The following is a 22,670-nucleotide window of genomic DNA, read 5'->3' as shown; positions in this document are numbered from 1 at the left end:
CCTGACATGCCTGTCGCTTTACCAATATCATCAAATTGGAGATCAATCGTGGTTCACTGAGCAATACAAAAGGACTTTAATACACTTAGAAGTCATGAGGTGCTAGTCGAATGAAGTTTCAATAAGCACAAGAAACTCTAAATTCCGAGAGCAGTAAACAAAGCTATGTGATCTGTGAGCAGTTTTGGGCCCCAGATCTAAGAAAGGACATACAGACATTGGAGAGAATCTAGAGGAGGTTTACAAGAATGAACCTGGAAATGTAAGTTCAAGTTTAATTGTCATCCAAACGTACACAAATACTTATGAATTCAGCCAAACAAAACAGTGTTCCTCTGGGGGAAAGGTGCAAAACAGTACACAAAGCACATGGTACATAGAGCACATTTAAGATATCAGTAAAATATAGTCACACAAAAAAGTATATAGTCCAAGACCCTGAATCTATGAATGTTGCAGCAGCCTTCAGTCAAACACAATATACGTCTTCTGCCAAGCTGTTACTGGGGGGAAGCACTGACTTCAGCTTGGATGCCGTGTCACACTGCCTCTGGTGAAGCTCACCAACTTTGACCCCTCTCTCCTGGACAGCTGTAAATAGGCAACACCATGGTTTGAGGCCTAGTCTGAAAGGCCTCGCAGCTCCCCCACTGTCTGCCAATAAATCAGTGAATTGGACTTAAAGACATAGAAACAGAGAAAATCTACAGCACAATACAGGCCCTTCGCCCACAATGCTGTGCCAAACATGTACTTACTTTAGAAATTACCTAGGGTTACCCATAGCCCTCTATTTTTCTAAACTCCATGTACCTGTCCAGATCTCTTAAAAGACCCTATTGTATCCACCTCCATCACAGTCACCAGCAGCCCATTCCACACACTCAGCACTCTCTGTGTAAAAAAAACTTACTCTTGATAGCCCCTCTATACCTACGTCCAAACACCTTAAAACGGTGCTCTTTTGTGTTAGCCATTTCAGTCCTGAGAAAAAGCCTCTGACTATCCACATGATCAATGCCTCTCATCATCTTATACACCTCTATCAGGTCACCTCTTATCCTCCGTTGCTCCAAGGAGAAAAGGGTAGTTTCACTCAACCTGTTCTGGTAAGGCATGCTCCCCAATCCAGGCAACATCCTTGTAAATCTCCTCTGCACCCTTTCTATAGTTTCCACATCCTTCCTGTAGTGAGGTGACCAGAACTGAGCACAGTACTCCAAGTGGGGTCTGACCAGGGTCCTTTATAGCTGTAACAATACCTCTCAGCTCCCGAACACAGTTGATGAAGGCCAACACACCATATGCCTTCTTAACCACACAGCCAACCTGTGCAGCAATTTTGAGTGTCCTATGGACATGGACCCCAAAGTCCCTCCAATTCTCACACTGCCAAGAGTCTTACCATTAATACTATACTCTGCCATCATATTTGACCTACCAAAATTAACCACCTCACACTTATTGGGTGGAACTCCATCTGCTGCTTCTCAGCCCAGTTGTGCATCCTATCGATGTCCCACTGTAACCTTTGACAGCCCTCCACACTATCCACAACACCCCCAACCTTTGTGTCATCAGCAAATTTGCTAACCCATCCCTCCACTTCCTCATCCAGGTCATTTATAAAAATCATGAAGAGAAGGGGTCCCAGATCAGATCCCTGCGGTGCACCACTGGCCACAAACATCCATGCAGAATATGACTCATCTACAACCACTCTTTGCTTTCTGTGGGCAAGCCAATTCCTGATCCACAAAGCAAGGTCCCCTTGGATCCCATGCCTCCTTGCTTTCTCAATAAGCCTTGCATGGGGTACCTTATCTTGCTGAAATCCATATACACTACATCGACTGCATTACCTTCATCAACATGTTTCATCACATCTTCAAAAAATTCAGTCAGCCTTGTAAGGCATGACCTGCCTTTTTGGCAAAGCTATGCTGACTGTTCATAATCATATTATGCCTCTCCAAATGTTCATAAATCCTGCCTTTCAGTTTCTTCTCCATCAACTTACCAACCACTGAAGTAAGACTCACTGGTCTATAATTTCCTGGGCTATCTCTACTCCCTTTTTTGAATAAGGGAACAAGATCTGCAACCCTCCAATCCTCCAGAACCTCTCCTGTTGCCATTGATGATGCAAAGATTATCGCCAGAGACTCAGCAATCTCCTCCCTCACCTCCCACAGTAGCCCGAGGTATATTTCATCCAGTCCCAGTGACTTATCCAACTTGATGCTTTCCAAAAGCTCCAGCACATCCTCTTTCTTAATGTCTATATCCTCAAGCTTTTCAATCTACTGTAAGTCATCCCTACAATCACCAAGGTCCCTTTCCGTAGTATCAATAAAGTCTGTCTGTCTGTGAATACTGAAGTATTCATTAAATAACTCCACTATCTCCTCCAGTTCCATACACACTTTTCCACTGTCACACTTGATTGGTCCTATTTTCTAATGCCTTATCCTCTTGCTCTTCACATATTTGTAGAATGCCTTGAGGTTTTCCTTAATCCTGCCCACAAAGGCCTTCTCATGGCCCCTTCTGGCTCTCCTAATTTCATTCTTAAGCTCCTTCCTGCTATCCTGATAATTTTCTAGTTTTTTGACCCTAATTACCTAGTTTTATGAACCTTTTGTAAGCATTTCTTTTCTTCTTGACTAGACTTTCAACAACCTTTGTACACCATAGTTTCCTTTCCCTGTCTCATTAGAAAGTACCTATGCAGAACCCCACGCAAATATCCCCTGAACATTTGCCACATTTCTGCCGTACATTTCCCTAAGAACATTTGTTCCCAATTTATGCTTCCAAGTTCCTGTCTGATAGCTTCATATTTCCCCTTATTCCAATTAAACACTTTCCTAACTTGTCAGCTACAGCTATAGTAAAGGAGATAGAATTGTGATCACCGTCTCCAAAATGCTCTCCCACTGAGAAACCTGACACCTCTCAAGTACAGCCTCTCCTGTTGTAGGCTTATCTACATGGAGTTCCTCCAGCGTGTTGTACGTGTTGCTTTGACCCCAGCATCTGCAGTGTACTTTGTGTTTAGGCTTATCTACATATTGTGTCAGAAAACCTTCCTGAACACACCTAACAAACTTCATCCCATCTAAACCCCTTGCTCTAGGGAGATGCCAATCAATATTGGGGAAATGAAAATCTCCCACGACAACCCTGTTATTATTGCATCTTTCCAGAATTTGTCTCTCTATCTGCTCCTCGATATCCCTGTTACTATTGGGTGGTCTATAAGAAACACCCAGAAGAGTTATTGACCCCTTGTTGTTCCTAACTTCCACCCACAAAGACTCTGTAGACAATCACTCCACGACTTCCTCCTTTTCTGCAGCTGTGACACTATCTCTGAACAGCAGTGCCACGCCCCATCTCTTTTGCCTCCCTCCCTGTCCTTTCTGAAACATCTAAAGCCGAGCACTCCAAGTAGCCATTCCTGTCCCTGAGCCATCCAAGTCTCTGTAATGGCCGCAACATCATACCTCCAAGTACTGATCCATACTCTAAGCTCATTCGCTTTGTTCATGATACTCCTTGCATTAAAATAGACACATCTCAAACCATCAGTCTGAGCGAATCCCTTCTCTATCACTGGCCTATCCTCCCTCTCACACTGTCTACAAGCTTTCTCGATTTGTGAGCCAACCTCCCCTTCCTCTGTCTCTTCAGTTCAGTTCCCACCCCCCAGCAATTCTAGTTTAAACTCTCCCCAAAAGCCTTAGCAAACCTCCCTGCCAGGATATTGGTCCCCCTCGGGTTCAAGTGTAAGCTGTCCTTTTTCTACAGATCACACCTGTCCCAAAAGAGGTCCCAATGATCCAGAAATCTGAATCCCTGCCCCCTGCTCCAATCCCTCAGCCATGCATTTATCCTCCACCTCACTCTATTCCTATACTCACTATCATGTGGCACAGGCAATAATCTCGAGATTAATACCTTTGAGGTCCTGCTTCTTAACTTCTTTACTAACTCTCTCTAGTCCGTTTTCAGGACCTCCTCCCTTTTCCTACCTATGTCATTGGCACCAATATGTACTGTGACCTCTGGCTGTTCTCCTTTCCACTTCAGGATGTCATGGACGCGATCAGAAACATCCTGGACCCTGGCACGCGGGAGGTAAGATACCATTTGTGTTTCTTTCCTGCGTCCATGGAATCGCCTGTCTGACCCCCTGACTATAGAGTTCCCTATCTCTGCTGCCATCCTCTTTCTTTCCCTACCTTTCTGAGCCACAGAGCCAGACTCTGTGTCAGAGGCACTACCACTGTTGCTTCCCCCAGGAAGGTCGCCCCACCCAACAGTACTCAAATAGGTGTACTTATTGTTAAGGAGAAAGCCACAGGGGTATTCTCTAGTATATGACTCATGCCTTTCCATCTCCTGACTTTTATCCACTTATCTGTCTGCTGAGATCCCGGTGTGATTACTTACTTATATCTCCTCTCTATCACCTCCTCACTTTCCCTGACCAGACGAAGGTCATCGAGCTGCATCTCCATTTCCCTAACCCAATCCCTAAGGAGCTGCAGCTCGACGTACCTGGTGCTGATGACTTTTGGTTTCTGGGAGAAAAGCAAAATCAAATTTAGATGCTGGAAATCTGAATGAATCACAGAATTGGTGGTAAGTTGAGGCCAGCCTGTTGAAATTATAAAGATTATGAGTAAAAGTTCCTGTGGCTTCTCACAACAGAGAACGGAAAGCAGTGTGGATTCATTCCAATATCAGACCATGGGCATTTGAATTCTAACACTGGAGCCTCTGATCTAAATGTGACACAATTATTAATGAAGTCCAAAGTTCAAAAGTTAAAAGTACATTTATTATCAAAGCATGTATACTATATACAACACTCTCCTTACAGGCAGCCACAAAACAAAGAAATCCAATAGAATCCATTGAAACAAAAGAAAACCATCAAGCACTCAACATGCATAAAAAACAAATCATGCCAACAATAAAGGTAGGCAAATAGCATTCAGAACTTAAGTTCACAAAAGTGAGTCCACAGACAAGCATCACTATAGCTGATTCAGAAACCCATTTGTTGCAGGCCACAGCCTCAGTTCAATGCAGAATCGAGTAAACCAGCCCATCCCTGCCTCCGGCCCTGACACCCTGACCTTTCAATCTGGCCAGGCATTTAAATCGTCAAAACCACAGATCATTCCTCGCTCTTGGACCTGGGCCCTGCCGTTTCAATAAGTTCTCAGGTCCAATTCTGCCACCTCAATTTGGCCCATACCTGACCTTTCTAATGTGGCTTGGCATTTAAATCAATCAAGCCTTGGGTCTTTCTTCGCTCTTGTGTCTGGGGTCTGCCTCACCTCCACTTTCCTCACCCTGGTTTTGCTGCATTGAATTCCTCCAAGTCCATTCCAGCAATGGCCAAACTTTGGCTCATTTCCCTCTTTTTGTCCCAGATCCAGCCACCTCGATTTGGCCCATACACACCACACCGCAACTGTCCTGCACCTTTGAGACTTCAGTTCACTCCGCAAAAATGCTAGGTTGTCCAGGCAATTGAAAAGCTCAACTCTGAGTGGGAATTTACAGGCTATTGTTTGCAGTGATTGTCTGATTAATAAAGTATTTAGTTGTTTTCTTTTATATTTACTTGCCACCAGCAGGCAGTCACTGTGCTTCACCAACACCATCTTAAAATGGAAGCACAGCCATAAAGCAGAGTTGTTGTAATTGTTTGCACAAGCTAGAATGTTTAGGTTCAAAATATTTGGTGTATCTTTTCAGATATTTGTACCTAGACATTCTATTTTAGTTTGAGTCTGACTACCAGAGTTGATACACTGGACATTTCGGTGTAAAACAACAAGGGTGCTGGACTTGGCTGGTATTTGCATTGTCTTTCAGTTGCACATACCTTTCACCTGTTGAAGAAGGTGGCAAATCAGCCAAGCTTCTGATAAGGGGAAAGATTCTGGTCACCTCATTAAAGAAAGAGTGTTTAAGATTTAGAGAGGAGATTTAGTAGTATGCTGACCGGATTAGAGAGCATATTTTATGAGGATAGATCGAACAAGCTGCGTTTTTTCTTTTTGGCGCAAAAGAGCATGAGAAGTGACTTAATAGAGGTGTACAAGATGATAAGAGGCATAGATTGAGTGGACAGCCAGAGACTATTTCCCAGGGCAGAAATTGCTAATGTGTGGGGGCATCATTTTAAGGAGATTGGAGGAGAGTTTAGGAGGGAATGTCAGAGCTGGGTTTTTTAAACACTGCATGGTCGGTGCCTGGAGCAAGCTGCTGGGGTGGTGTTGGAAGCCGTTGTTGTAGTGGCACTTAAATGACTGTTAGATAGACACGAATATGTACAGAATGGAAGGAAAAGGGTAATGTACAGGCAGAAGAGATTTAGTTTAATGTGGTATCATGTTCAGCACAGACATGATAAGCCAAGAAGCCTGCTTCTGTGCTGTACAGTTCTATGTAATTTGACCTGTTGGGGAATTGGGTGTGGGATAGGCAAAAGTAGGATAGAGGATATGACCAGACATTTTTCTGTACTTTCTTTGTGCCTTAGAATTTGTAACTTCACATTAACATTACAAATCTAGATTAAATGAGAGTCTTAATACTAAAAAGCTGTAATCATAATAAAAGAAAATTGTAACATGGTCTACTAAATTTTTGTACCTTGCCTTCCAAAGTATATTTAAAATCAGTTTCAGTCGACGATCTTACCTTCTCATTGCTCTTCGGAAACAAGGCTGCTAAAGTGAATACACCCAGAATGGGACCTTGAATTATTCCTGCTACACTTAGAGATGCCTGAAAATGACAGAAAACAGATTTACATTCAGAAAATGCATTAACTGTTTAATTGTTATTTTCTTTGCAGCTTAACAAATAGTTGCTTGCATTTTAAATAGTTGTTATATATACATTTATGCACACATACATTGGGTGGTGGGGCGGAGATGAGTCTCTACTAAAGGAGGTATCAGGCACTCCTTCCCTCTGCTAGCCTACAGGTCACCCTTGGGCAAGGTGTAGCACATGATCACATGACCTGATCAGGGTTATGTGAAGCCATGGGAGCAGGTGCTAGATGACCATATGAGCAGTTGGTGCATATCACAAGTCCTGGTTGTGCAACCCCTGATGCCAGGCAGACCATCTCTGAAAAGTATTGATAATGGCTGGGGTCACCCATCATTAGTGAAAACACTGTCCAGAAGAAGGCAATGTCAAACCTCTTCTGTAGAAAAATTTGCCAAGAACAATAACGGTCATGGTCATTATTTGAATAGGGGCTTTCTAATTGGCTGACTCTTATCTGTAAATCTGAATGGAATGTGTCTTATCTGTGGGTATGAAAAGAGCTGACAACTAGGCAACGCCACCTTTTAGTCTTCATTCTGTTTTCAGCTACTGGATTCTGCTCCTTTCACAGCCCATTTTTCAATTTTCTTTGTTCTATTAATAAAACAATTGTGAATCAACAAGTTTTGTGCCTCTTTCCTGACTTCCAAAAGAACCCTGGATCTAAAAAAACATCAGAATCCAACAATAGCCACATTTACTACTTTGACAGGCAACTATAATTAATTATTATAGTAATAATTATAGTAATATAATTATAGTAATAATTATAGTAATAATAATTACTATAGAGTAATTATTTAACATTTATGAATAAATTTACCTGAATCATATTGCCTTGTAACAGAGAAGCTACCCCAGCCAGGCCTATTGTTGCAAGTCCAAAGATCATAGCTGCATATGATCAAAAAATAATAAATTAATCTAAGCAAGACACTACATTTTCAAATTGCATCATTGAAATTGTAATTATTTTTTTGAAATGTATTATTTATTTTAATCTAAGCTTATGTTGGCAATTTTGGGATCAAGCACCAATGTCCCCTAATCTAAAATTGGTCAGAAGTCCATAAAGAAGTATCGGACATGTATTGTATTGTATTCAACATCATGATGTATAGTTTCTGGAAAACAAGTTTTAATAATAACAAAAAAAGTTACTGCCCATTACGCTGCTGGCATTTTGAACAGCAATGAAGGTCCTCCATCTCTGTCTGTCCTCGGCCATCGTCTCAATTGTACCCCAGGTATGGATCAGGGTTCTCATTTCAGCCCGGGTGGAGACTCAGGAATACCATCACTCACAGGTATAGGACTCTTCATTGCTGTTTCTGTAACAATTTTGTTTTACCAGTCAGGGTTGGTAGCCCTGAGCTTGGCAGACCGGTAGTCCACTCTTAGTCTGGCCTCTACCCTTTGACCTGTTTGGTATAAGTGATCCTACCAAGAGTCAAAGCAACAGGCCCTGACTCTAGCCAACATACTGTAGCTCTCCAAGTCATTGAGGCAGGCAAGCCTCCAAACCTTATAACAAGGTTTTGATCCTCTTGGAGGAGTAATGAATCATAAGAGAAAAATACACACTTCCTCAAATAATAATTTCCAATAAATGTTCTGTCAATCACTGTTGTCAACGTTCTTGTTGAACTATGCTGACAGGGTTAATCTAAAAATCATAGCAAACTAGTAAACTAAGTAATGTATTATTTCAAGATTCAAGTTTATTTATCATGTGTATATGGAAACACAGAGTGAAACGTGTTATTTGCGTTAATAACATGGAAATCCAGTAGGCAGTCTAGAGACACTGCAAAGATCTAGAGTTCTTAGGGTCAAAAATCTAGATAATGAGGAAAAGCTTTTAAAAGTTGATCTTTAGTTTGAAAAGTGGGCTGAAACAAAAGCAAAGATCTTTTGTCCGCAACCAAACTTCCATTAAATCCTGTTCAACACTCTGCACTCACTAGCCAACAATGGCTTCTAGTCAAACATTGCCTTGCTTTTAAGAAATGTAACATCTTCTAGATTTAAAATCCACATCATCTCGTGTGTCTCAGTGTCATACTAAAACTCTGATCATCTATAAGACCATTAGATATAGGAGCAGAAGTAGGCCATTCGGCACATTGAGCCTGCTCCACCATTCAATCACGGGCTGATCCAATTCTTCTAATCATTCCTACTCCCCTGCTTTCTCTCCATATCCTTTGATGCCCTGGTAAATCAAGAACCTATCTATCTCTGCCTTAAATACACCCAATGACTTGGCCTCCACAGCCACTCGTGGCAACAAATTCCACAGATTTACCACTCTCTGACTAAAGTAATTTCTCCACATCTCAGTTCTTAAAGAATATCCATCAATCCTGAAGTCATGCCCTCTTTTCCTAGAATCCCGGACCATAGGAAATAATTTTGCCATATCTAATCCGTCCAGGCCTTTTAATATTCGGAGTGTTTCTATGAGATCCCCCCCCCCCCCTCATTCTACTAAACTTCAGGGAATACAGCCCAAGAGCTGCCAGATGTTCCTCATTCAGTAACCCTTTCATTCTTGGAATCATTCTCATGAATCTTCTCTGAACCCTCTCCAATGTCAGTATATCCTTTCTAATAGATGGAGCCCAAAACTGCACACAATACTCCAAGTGTGGTCTCATGAGTGCCTTATAGAGCTTCAACATCACATCCCTGCTCTTATGTTCTATACCTTTAGAAATGAATGTCAACATTGCATTCACCTTCTTCACATCCAGCTCAAGCTGGAGGTTGACCTTTAGGGTATCTTGCACAAGAACTCCCAAGTCCCTTTGCATCTCTGTATTTTGAACTCTCTCCCCATCTAAATAATAGTCTGCCCATTTATTTCTTCCATCAAAGTGCATGACCATACACTTTCCAACATTATATTTCATTTGTCACTTCTTTGCTCATTTTCCTAAACTATCTAAGTCTCTCTGCAGGCTCTCTGTTTCCTCAACACTACCCGCTCCTCCACCTATTTTTGTATCATTGGCAATTTTAGCCACAAATCCATTAATCCCATTGTCCAAATCATTGACATACATCGTAAAAAAGCAGCAGTCCCAACACTGACTCCTGTGGAATTCCACTGGTAACCGGCAGCCAGCCAGACTAGGATCCCTTTATTCCAACTCTCTATTTTCTGCTGACCAGCCAATGCTCCACCCAAGCTAGTAACTTCCCTGTAATTTCATGGGCTGTTATTTTGCTAAGCAGCCTCATGTGTGGCACCTTGTCAAAGGCCTTCTGAAAACCTAAGTAAACCACGTCTACTGCATCTCCTTTGTCTACCCTGCTTGTAATTTCCTCAAAGAATTGCAGTAGATTTGTCAGGCAGGATTTTCCTTTCAGGAAACCATGCTGGCTTTGGCCTATCTTGTCATGTGCCTCCAGGTACTCTGTAATCTCGACCCTAATAATCGATTCCAACAACTTCCCAACCACTGATGTCAGGCTAACAGGTCTATAGTTTCCTTTCTGCTGCCTCCCACCCTTCTTAAATAGCGGAATAACATATGCAATTTTCCAGTCATCCAGTACAATGCCAGAATCTATCACAGGATTTCAGGGCAGATTCTCTGGACTACTGGATGCCCAAATAACCTAACAATTACTTCACTTCATGCCCTTTTCATGCCCTTTCATGTCCTCACTAATCAAGAATCTATCAACCCCTGAATAATATCCCATAAAACAAATATTCAAAAATAAATTGGAAGCATAGGAAATGTTAGCATAGGTCAAATGTAAGAGTTCATCAAGTACAATCAAACCATGGAATGAATGTGAACATGACAATGTGATGTTACTTTTTCTGTTTATTTCTTCATTTTTCAGATCTGCTGAAACACATTTTCTTTTACCATCAGCTGCTGACTGACCTGCCATTATTCTCAAGCATTCATTATTTGATTTCAGATCTTCACTATTTACTATACTTTTTGATGGCCTGATACGAGGAAGATCCTCTTCAGAGTCCTTACCAAGTCTTCAAGCACGACTCCAAAATACATTTGTAATTGTACAGAAACAGAGGTGAAATGAGAAGGAAAAAACAACCTAGGAGCTTTGTGACCAGAGTCTTCTTCACGTTAGAAAACTCTTCCCAGGGTTTCCACATAGGCTTTATAAAATCTTCCACAAAGATTGCAGCCATTGCACTGATACCAGAGGACATTGTGCTGTCAACAAGAAAATTAAGTATTATACATTTTTGTTTACTATGGTTTTTTATTATATTTTACTCAACATTAAAATAGTTAAAGATATTGCAAAAGATATAGTTTCAAAATAATTTTATTAATTTCTAGTAAACAGCATGAGTATAAAACCCAAATTCTCATTAAACTAGGAACTGTTGTTTTCTGCATCTATTGGTTGATTTTGACTGCTATGTTTGTGTTATTCCTTCATTCGATTTGTGCCGTGCTGTATAACATGGGCGATTATAGTCTTGATCATGATTGTTCCTGGCATATTTTTCAACAGAAGTGGCTTGCCATTGCCTTCTTCTGGGCAGTTAATTTACAAGACAGATTAACTCAGCCATTATCAATACTCTTCAGATTGTCTGCCTGGCGTCAGTGGTCGCATAACCAGGACTTGAGATATGCATCAGCTTCTCATACAACAATCCATCACCTGCTCCCATGGCTTCTTGTGACCCTGATTGGGGGGGGGGGGCGGTGTTAAGCAGATGCTACACCTTGCCCAAGGGTGACCTGAAGGCTAGCTAATGGAAGATGTATCTCCACCTAGCCATCTAAATAATACCCAGCACAAACTAAACATTTTAAAGATCATATTTCAAAGCTCAAAGATATTTCAGATGAATTCTATTTTATTCTATTTGTTTATCAGTAGTCTCAGAAATGTGCTTTTGTTCTACTTATAATAATGTGAATGTTATTGATTAGTAATAAGATGTGCCATCTCTAAGTGTGCAAATAACCTGTAGATCAGAATACCAAAGAACTATTCCAAGTTTTGCATGGCTGTACTTCAAATACCTCAGCTGCTTTTGTTACACATAAATTAAGTCTCAGCTGCCTAAAAGCATCTTTATGTCGTATTAGCAGTGTGGCAGTGATTTGCATCCACCTGAGCTTAGAGTGACATATTACATACCTCAATGTACCACTGTATGCACTGGCAACAAAGAGTCCAGCTGCTCCAGGAACCTCATCCAAAATTTCAACAACCAGTAACGGCATCATCTTTAGGGGAAAGCACGTTAAAATAACTACTTTAAAACAGATCATGATTCTTGTTTGATTTTGTTTAATTTAGTTAAAATCTCCTTAATGCTTAGTAGACATGTTAAGATTTTTTTTTCCATTTCAGTACTCCTGATCCCCCAAGAGGACCACAATTTTGTCGAGGTTTGGAGGCTTGCATGCCTCAATGACTCAAAGTGCTGTGTTGGCTGGAATCAGGGCTTTATGCTTTGACTCTTGGTAGGGTCACCCCTGCCAAACAGGCCAAAGGGTAGAGGCCAGACTAAGAGTGTCCACCGGTCCTCCAAATTTGGGGGTTCAGATCAGGATTAACAATCCTGACTGGTAAAATAAAATTGTTACAGTAACAGCAATAAAGAATCCTTCTTTACCTGTGTGCAAAGGTCTGTGTAAAACAGAGATGGAGGACCTTCATTGCTGCCCTAAACACTAATGGTGAAGGGTAGTAAGTAGGTAGGTACTCCTGATACACTAGGAAACTGTGACCCAACTCAGAACTTTCTTCCCTAAAGTTAATGGCCTTGGGCTGTGGACATCCCAGAGAGCAAAATCTTGTCACCCATCTGAAGTTATTGAAAAGAAGTATGTAAATACATAACATGATATCCCCAATTTATATTTAGCCCATAGATCACCAAGACATAAAAGGCATGTCATGAGCATCAGCGAATCAGATTGAAGAAAGAGACTGAATGTTAAGCTAATTTTTTCCATCATTATCACCACAATGAGAACAAATTCTCCACATATGAAGTATTAATTACTTTGACAATTCATAACGTGATATAAGTCACTAATTGATAAAAGGACTCGGAGGTGAAAACCAATGCTCACAGTAAGAGCAACAGGACACCACAGCTGAGAACCACTTCTCCACGCACAATCATCCCAATAACTAACATTTTTTATTCCACGTGAATTCCACATGGAGTGGCATGACATTCCCAAAAGCCCTCAGGCTCTTAGTGTGGAATTCTGGTGTGGCTGAGGCAGAAGAGTCACATTTAGTACAAAAATTCTAAAGGATGATTTCTGCATATTCAACTGAAGATGGGTTTGGGAGCTGGGGACTGGGGAGAGGGGGAGAGAGGAAGAGTGTAGGACCAGGGACAGAATCTATTCTCAGACAAATGTCGGCTCAAACATGTGGGAATTACAGTACGTTGTCGTCAAACTTAATTGGCTTTGATTCAGTCAAAAGAAGAAAACATTAGAAAGTGAATTAGATCTTGGTCTAATCTGGTCTAACTTCCACTCTCATGGTAACGGGCCTGGAATTTGAAAACACCCGATGCTGAAGCCACTCTCCTCTCTTGCTTCTGCTACAGTTTGCACTGAACAGCAGGCGATAAGTTTGGTTTCTTATGATGGAAAAGGTAACAGTCAACTATCTATCTTGTTATCCATTCCAAGTAGTCTGGGCAAATGAAATACTATTTGAGCAAATGAATTCTGGCTCAGTTATATTACTCAGGCAAACATGAGGAAATCTGCAGATGCTGGAAATTCAAGTAACACACACAAAATGCTGGTGGAACACAGCAGGTCAGGCAGCATCTATAGGGAGAAGCACTGCCGACATTTCGGGCCGAGACCCTTCGTCAGGACTCATTCCTGACGAAGGGTCTCAGCCCAAAATATCAACAGCACTTCTCCCTATAGATGCTGCCTGACCTGCTGCGTTCCACCAGCATTTTGTGTGTGTTGCTTCAGTTATATTACTTATGGCATCATGTGCTGTAACAGTTAAGATTCCCTTTAAGAATATAGGATTGTAACGAGGTAGTTTATAGCAACAATTCCCAGAGCAGCTAGAGAATTAAAATAATTAAATAATCTAGAATCTAGAATCTCATTTTTAGTTTCATTTTCTGACATTTTTCAGTTAAATGTGATTCTAGGCCCACAGGATAGTTTACTCTTAACTGTTTTCTGAAATATTAGCAAATTTTTCAAATTAAAAAATAAACATCAGAGAAATTCTACATCATTAGGTCAACTTTGGTCAATGCAATTCCTTTGTTTTAGAATCTGTGTTGTTTTCTATCTTTTGCTTTCTTGATTTCCTCACATGCAGACCATAATCAATTCAGATTGACAACAACATCTCCTCCATGATCTCCATCAGCACAAGTGCATGAAAAGCTGTTTGCTTAGCCCCTGCTCTACTCACTTCACACTTATGACTGTGACGCTAAGCACAGCTCCAGTACCATATTTAAATTTGCTGACTTTTGTTATGGACTCACTTTCAAGGATTCCTTTTCTTGTGTTCTCGATATTTACTGCTTATTTTTTATAATAATTATTATTATTTTTGTTTATATTTGCAAGGTTTGTTGTCTTTTGTACACAGGTTATCTGCCCTGTTGGGTGCAGCCTTTCATTGATTCTTTTATGGTTATTTGATTTTCTGAGTATGCCCACAAGAAAACTAATTTCAGAGTTGTATATGTCACATATATGGTGACATTTATTATCATTTATTAACAACTTTAATCATTTGTTTAACAATTCTTCTTTCTGCTATCAATGTGCAGATTCCAGTGCGTGTTCTCACTGGTGGACAACTTACCTACTAGTCCTCAGTCAATATTACCTTTTCTAAAGAATCTTTAAATACAAATAAAAATACTCTCTTTATCTTCTCTGAATTCTTTAATATGAATGAACACTATCTACACCTGAGTTCTATATATTCAATTAGAATCTCAGTTATCTAGAAATTTCTTTCTCAAATGTCCTTAAGTTCTTCAAAAATCATGTTTCATTTTAATAAGAGTATTGTCATCAGAGTTTATACTGTCATTACTGTGGGAGAACTTTTGTGGTATCTTTTAGATGTGAAGTTCATCAATTTAGATTTAGTAATTGGAGATCATATCTAAACCGGAGAAATTAAACTGAGTGCATGCTCTCACAAAATGCTCATTTTAAAAAGAATTAAATGGTATTTACCTGGTTGGTGTTACTAATTTTGTTTGCCTTTATTGGATCACATGTCTCAAAAACAGCATACATAACTAAACCACACAGGCATGCTGTCGTAAGAACAATAATCATACCAATCCAGTTCAGAAATACAGCTCTGTGAAATCAGAAATGACCATTAGCAATAATGTAGAATTATTCAGTTTGTGTGATACTTACAAAGTGAGATTTCTTTTTACTTGCTTATGAGTGCTGTAAGATTGAAATCTGAATTAAATATCCTTAACCATAATTTTCAGAACTCTCAGTGGCTTCTTATCTATTTGCTGAACCACTGTTTTGACCTGTTCCCTTCCTGACCTGAACAAGGAAGAAGTTTTCCTGGTCCTCACCTCCCTTCCCCGCAGCTTCATGTTTAGTGGGGCATCTTTGGTAACTTCCATCACTTTTAATGAGATTCCATAACATTTTTGGGCCTTGCCTTTCCTATCAACATTTTGGCAAAACTGTTCCCTTTGCAGCCTAATGGTTTCATTATTTTGAATGACTAACTTTTTCATGGCACTTTCCCACCAGCTTAACCCAATTCTACCACTCAGATCTAGGGGTAATTTATAGAGCATTAGGAAACTAGACCACCTGGAGCAAAACCATTTGATGCATCACTGCACAGCACAGTACAGAAACAGCACTGTGGTGGACAGGAAGTTTCTAGAACAGGTCATCAAAACTGCCCAATGCATCACTGGCAGAAGCCTGCCCACCATCAAGGACATACATATATAGAAAAGTGCTGGAAAAGGGCTAGTAACCATGAAGGATCTCACCCACCCTGCTCATGGACTGTTTGTCCCACACTCATTAGGCAGTGGGAGGAGCATCCACACCAGGACCATCAGACTTGAAAACAATTTCTTCCTCCAAGCAGTAACACTGGTCAATATCTCCACCCACTAAACCACCCTCAATCACCCCCAACCACTATTACTTTATCTTCTATCAGAGTCATACAGACACTCTCGTACCTAGCATCACTTTATGGACATACTTTCTATCTATATACAGTATATGTACTATCTTATGTATTTATATTTATTGTGTTTTTATATTGTTCATTGTCTTATTGTGGTGTTTTTTTGTGCTGCATCAGATCTGGAGTATTATTTCATACTCTTTTACACTTGTACACTAGAAATGACATTAAACAATCTTTAAATCTTGAAATTGCGATTTCACGGACATCTGCATACTCCACCAGACATTTCTATTCGCTGCACTATAACTACTTAATCTTACCAAGACAACTTACTTCTTTGCTTCTTTTTCACTCTTACAGGTGAGGTATCTTTGTACTTGGGCTTGATTACAACTATATGTTGCGGTCCATCCAAATGTGCCTCCAACAATTATAGTCCAAAAAGTGTGCCTTCGCCTTGGATCAGGGTCAAAGCTGGAAAATAAAAACTCCTGAATTATGTGAACAACCACAACTTCCTAGGAAACCAGATTTTGTCTTTCTAAATTTAGCAAATTGATTGGTCAAAGAGTTGCTACTTGCCCACTCAGGTTCCAAAATATCCAATCTTAATTCAAAATAAGAACGGTGATGAAACAAGGGAGAACCTCATTCTCTAGTCCAATTGGAGTGCCATCACACTAAGGGTAAAATTTGGAGATTTTAAATGGGATGTTTGGATCCATGTAAGCTCAATTCCTCAGGAATAAGAGTTGGTTTATCAAAAATCTATCTTCCACTGCCTTAAAAATATTCAGATTTTAATGTCATTGTTCTTTGAAGAAGAGAATTTCAAAGACTCATAACCCTCTGAGGGAAAAATTTCACCTCATGTCTTTAAGTGGACAACCCCTTATTTTTAAATAGCAACTCTAGTCTTAAGACAGGGGTTCCCAACCTTTTAGTGCCATGGACCAATACCATTAAGCAAGGGGTCCATGGACTCCAGTTGGGAACCCCTGTTCTAGATTCTGCCACAAGAGGAAACATGAACAGTAATATAATTTTGGGATATTAGACTGATGGGGAAGTAAGCTAAAATCAAATTTGTCTTACGGTTTACAGCAATGGCATAAATTGACACCTTTCTACATCATTGGTTACATTTCAGTGTTTTTGTTGCATTGGAATAGTGCAGTCAGCATTGCACCATTTCTGGGGCATAAGCCTTCAGTAGCATAGCCAGGAGGTTGCTAGGGGTCAATTGATATAGCAATTTACCTTGGTTCAGTCATAGAATAATCTCAACAGTAGGACAATGGGTCATCTACTTGACATCTCTGCAAGAAGCTGAGTGCAGGTACTGCAGGGATTATTCAACATTCACAAGCTGAGTTCTGCCATCATTGGGATGAGAATGTTATGGAGTCCTCTTCATGCTTTCCATGATTGCACGTGGCAGGACTGCAGTGTTTCACTAATTGTATCAATCAAATGCTCCTTCCGTGTTCAGCATGAACTTGACTGTGTACAACAGCTTCACCAGCTTGACAGCTTATTTTAGTTCACCTACTCTAGTTTGCTGGCATGCTCTAATCCAGGGGTCCCCAACTCTTTTATACCATGGAGCCTTACTGTTAACCAAGGGGTCTGTGGACCCCACATTGGGAACCACTGCGCTAATCAATGGCCAATGTTGATCCACTGACTTTTCAGATTGGTAAAATGAAGATATGCCAGGCCATCAGATTATAAACTGTTACGATCCTTTTCCCCACCCATAATACACTAAAGTACTCACTCCAAAAAGTTAATGCGGCCGCCATTCTCAGCAATATTCCAAAGTTTTTCAAACCCACCAATGTGAATTGATCCCTGAATCAGGACTGTCAGAAGGCCAATAATCATGATGCACAGCTGGAAAACATCTGTCCACACAACAGCTTTGATACCACCCTGAGAGGACATTATAAAGCATAGATTCAAATTAATTGCCATATTTGAGATAAGGCTGAGAAAAAGTTTTATAGATTAAAATTGCTAGATCAATCTCACCTTGTCCTTTGAGGTTCAAGTGCAATTTAATTACATTCAAACAGAATACATTAAATTCTCTGCCTGTAGAACACACAACTGAGCTGAAGCAGACATTGGGGTCAAGAATTTCTCTAAACATGTCTCCACATATACAGATTTCCACTACACTATCAGTAACTATATGTGGCTGCAGGAAAACCATAGCTAAGTCAAGCAAGCTGCTTCCATGACCATAAGACCATGAGATATAGGAGCAGAATTAGACCATTTGGCCCATCCAGTCTGCTCCACCATTTCATCATGGTTGGTACATTTTCCCTCTCGACCCCAATCTCCTGCCTTCTCCCCATATCCCTTCGTGCCCTGACCAATCAAAGATCTATCAACCTCTGCCTTAAATATACATAAAGACTTGGCCTCCAAATCTGCCTGTGGCAACAAATTCCACAGATTCGCCACTCTCTGGATAAAGAAATTCCTCCTCATCTCCATTCTAAAAGGAAGCCCCTCTATTCTGAGGCTGTGTCCTCTGGTCTTAGACTCTCCCACCATAGGAAACATCCTTTCCACATCTACTCTGTCAAGGCCTTTCACCATTTGATAGGTTTCAATGAGGTCAGCCTCATTCTTCTAAATTCTAGTGAGTAGAGGCCCAGAGCCTTCAAATGCTCCTCATATAACAAGCCTTTCAATCCCATAATCATTTTTGTGATCCTCCTTTGAACCCTCTCCAACATCACCACATCCTTTCTTAGATAAGGGACCCAAAACTGCTTACAGTACACTAAGTGAGGCTTCACCAGTGCTGCAAGTTAAGCAACTAAGCTTGGACCATGAATACTGTACAGAATACTATTTGCCAGAAAATAATCTATGTATCTCTCTGACATCTTAACAACTTTACAAATACAAATACTTTATTGTCACCAAGGAATTGATACTTTGATGGCAATCTGTCCATGATGGATAACTTTTTTAACAATTTGAATATTCCCAAACTGACAGATGAAGATCGTAGCTTGTTTGATGCTCCTGTCTCTTTGGCCGAAATAGGGGAGGCTATCTCATCAATGAATTCAGGGAAAGCTCCTGGTCCTGATGGTTATATTATAGAATTTTTTAAAACTTTTTCTTCTTTGCTTTCCCCTTGGTTATGTGAAATCTTTAATGATGCATTTCTTAAGAAGAGATTACCTCAGTCTTTTTATGAAGCTACTATCTCTCTAATTCTTAAAAAAGATAAGGATCCCACTTTATGTGCATCTTATCGCCCTATATCACTATTAAATGTAGACTCTAAGATTCTTACAAAAATTTTAGCTATTAGGTTAGAAAAGGTACTATCACAGATTATTTCAGAAGACCAAACTGGTTTTATTAGGAATCGGTATTCCTTTTTTAATATTAGAAAATTGATTAATATAGTTTATACTTCATCACCCACAATTCCAGAATGTGTTATTTCACTAGATGCTGAAAAAACTTTTGATAGAGTTGAACGGGTATACTTATTTAACGCTTTGAGATATTTTAATTTTAGTCCTAATTTTATATCATGGATCAAACTAATATATCATAAACCTGTTGCTTCTGTTCTTACAAATAATTACAGATCGTCTTTTTTTCAATTATCTCGTGGTACGAGACAAGGTTGTCCCTTAAGTCCTTTATTGTTTAATATTGCATTAGAACCTTTAGCCATTGCTATTCGTGAATCTCCTAATATTTTTGGTATTACCCGCAATGAGAAATTATACAAGTTATCACTTATGCTGATGACTTGTTGTTATATATTTCTGATCCTGACAGGTCTATTCCCGTTATTTTATCCTTGTTGGCTCAATTTGGTAGCTTTTCTGGTTATAAACTAAACTTGGATAAGAGTGATTTATTCCCTTTAAACGCGCAAACTTTATTGAATGAAAGGAAACCATTTAAAGTTGTTGATGATAACTTTATCTATTTAGGTATAAAAATTACCAAGAAATATAAAGATTTATTTACATTGAATTTTTTACCTATGCTTCATCAAATTCAACAACTTACTACAAGATGGTCTCCCTTATCCTTATCATTAGTTGGTCGGATTAATGCTATTAAAATGATGATTCTACTGAAATTTTTATATTTATTTCAAGCTTTACCAATTTTTATTCCTAAATCTTTTTTTGATAACATTGACTCAAAAATTTCTTCATTTGTGTGGCAAAATAAAAATCCTAGGTTAAGTAAAAGGCAATTACAAAAATCTAAAAAAGATGGTGGTTTAGCTCTACCTAACTTTAGATTTTACTATTGGGCGAATAATATTCATAATTTAATTTATTGGAAATCAGATTTGGATTCACCATTGTGCCCACAGTGGGTAAATTTAGAATGCAATGAGGCACAGGGATATTCTCTATTCTCCGTTCTGGGTTCTTCTCTTTCTGCCGATTTAGTTAAATTCAATAAACAGATATCCAACCCTGTTGTCAAACGTACATTACGAATTTGGTTTCAATTTCGTAAATTTTTTACTCTGAAAAACTTTGCTCTTGATAACCCTATTTTACTTAATTTTTTTTTTCAAACCTTCTTTGACAGATCGAGCTTTTAGCATATGGAAAAGGAAAGGTATAAAATGCTTTCGTGATGTCTTTTTTGAAGGTAGTTTGATGTCTTTCAACCAACTTTCCAATAAATTTGAGTTACCTAAATCTAACTTTTTTAGATATCTACAAATCAGAAATTTTTTACATAAAATTCTATCATCCTTCCCCAATTCAACTTCAATGGACTTTTTAGGTATGATTTTTACCTTAAATCCCTATCAGAAGGGATGAGTGGCTTTTATTTATAATATGATTATGAAGATACAACCAGAAATATCAGGTAGAATTAAACAAGAATGGGAAAAAGAACTTCAATATAATATATCAATAGAAAAATGGGAAAAAATTTTACAAATGGTTAATTCTTCTTCTATATGTGCTAAACATGCTTTAATACAATTTAAAATTGTACATAGAGCTCATATGTCTAAAAATAAACTTGCTCGATTCTACTCTCATATTAGCCCTCAATGTGACAGATGTCATTCAGATGTGGCTTCATTGACCCATATGTTTTGGTCATGTCCCACCTTATGTAATTATTGGAAGGACATATTTGCTACCATTTCCTCAATTTGGAATATCGATTTACAACCTCATTTTATTACTGCAATTTTTGGTATACCAAATGAGGATGGTAATCAGTTTTCCCTTTCAATTAGATGAATGATTGCTTTTGTAACATTAATGGCCAGAAGGTCTATATTGCAAAATTGGAAAGAAGTAAATCCTGCTACCACATTTCAGTGGCTCTCTCAAACTATTTCTTATCTGAGCTTGGAAAAAATTAGAAGCACAATTTTTGACTCATCAGTTAAATTTGAAGAAACTTGGGGACCGTTCATTCGACATTTTCATATGAATTAATTTGACCTCTCCCAGACCTTCTCTCTGTTTATTCTTGTTCTGCTATGGAGTTCCGGAGTTTTTGGCACTATCATATACAAATAAACTGTTATTATTGCCCATGTTAGTTTAGTTTAGTATTTTTTTTCTCAATATATATTTTTTGCTTGTATTTTTACAATTTTTTCTTTTTCTTTTGATGATTATTCTTATTTTTTTTCATATAATTATTCTAGGCTTGATTGATAATGTACTATGTTTTCCTGTTGATATTTTAATAGGATATTGTTATCCTATTATTAATTTAATTTTGTCTAATGCATTTATAACCTATTCATTATTATGTTATGTTTTTTTATATATATGAAATTCAATAAAAAGATTGAAAAAGAAAGAAACAATTGATACTAGAGCGTACAATCTTCACAGAGATATTTGTTTCTGCACTTCGCGTAAATATATTAAAGTAAAGTACTTATAAGTATATCAGTATAAGTAAATATAATAATAATTTAAATTATAAATCATAATTAGAAAATAGAAAAGGGAAAGTACGCTAGTGCAAGTCAGGTCCAGATATTTCGAAGGTACAGCCCAGATCCGTGTCAGGATCTGTTCAGCGGTCTTATCACAGTTGGAAAGAAGCTGTTCCCAAATCTGGCCATATGTATCTTCATGCTCCTGAACCTTCTCCTGCAGGGAAGTGGGACAAAAAGTGTGTTGGCAGGGTGGGACTTATCCTTGATTATCCTGGCAGCACTGCTCCGACAGCATGTGGTGTAAAGTGAGTCCAAGGATTGAAGATTGGTTTGTGTGATGTGCTGGGCTATGTTCACGATCTTCTGCAGCTTCTTCCAGTCTTGGACAGGACAACTTCCATACCAGGTTGTGATGCACCCTAGAAGAATGCTTTCTACTGTGCACCTATAAAAATTAGTGAGGGTTTTAGGGGACAGGTCAAATCTTTTCAGCTTTCTTAGGAAGTAAAGGCACTGGTGGGCCTTCTTGGCAGTGGACTCTGCTTGGTTAGACCAAGTCAGGTCATTTGTGATATTCACCCCGAGGAACTTAAAGCTTTTGACCTGTTCCACTTGTGCACCACAGATGTAGATGGGGTTGTGCGGTCCGCTACTCCTTTTGAAGTCAACAACCAATTCCTTCGTCTTGCTGACATTG

At 39.2% G+C, this 22,670-nt stretch overlaps 1 protein-coding gene across 1 annotated transcript in view; it reads right to left on the bottom strand.

The window, feature by feature from the left end:
* Positions 1-22,670, bottom strand: part of LOC132379911 (sodium-coupled monocarboxylate transporter 1-like) — a 63,087-nt gene that overhangs the window by 15,504 nt on the left and 24,913 nt on the right. The window contains exons 7-13 of the mRNA XM_059948253.1: positions 17,819-17,973; positions 16,372-16,512; positions 15,090-15,219; positions 12,022-12,110; positions 10,954-11,075; positions 7,694-7,764; positions 6,730-6,816 (exon numbers count right to left, since the gene is read on the bottom strand). Of these exons, the coding sequence (XP_059804236.1) occupies positions 6,730-6,816; positions 7,694-7,764; positions 10,954-11,075; positions 12,022-12,110; positions 15,090-15,219; positions 16,372-16,512; positions 17,819-17,973 (795 nt within the window). The remainder of the gene's footprint in view (positions 1-6,729; positions 6,817-7,693; positions 7,765-10,953; positions 11,076-12,021; positions 12,111-15,089; positions 15,220-16,371; positions 16,513-17,818; positions 17,974-22,670) is intronic.

Source organism: Hypanus sabinus, chromosome 23 (assembly GCF_030144855.1).
Source record: "Hypanus sabinus isolate sHypSab1 chromosome 23, sHypSab1.hap1, whole genome shotgun sequence".
NCBI classification, from domain to species: domain Eukaryota; kingdom Metazoa; phylum Chordata; class Chondrichthyes; order Myliobatiformes; family Dasyatidae; genus Hypanus; species Hypanus sabinus.
Note: the sequence above shows the minus strand (reverse complement) of the source record. Positions and strands in the feature narration are given on the sequence as shown.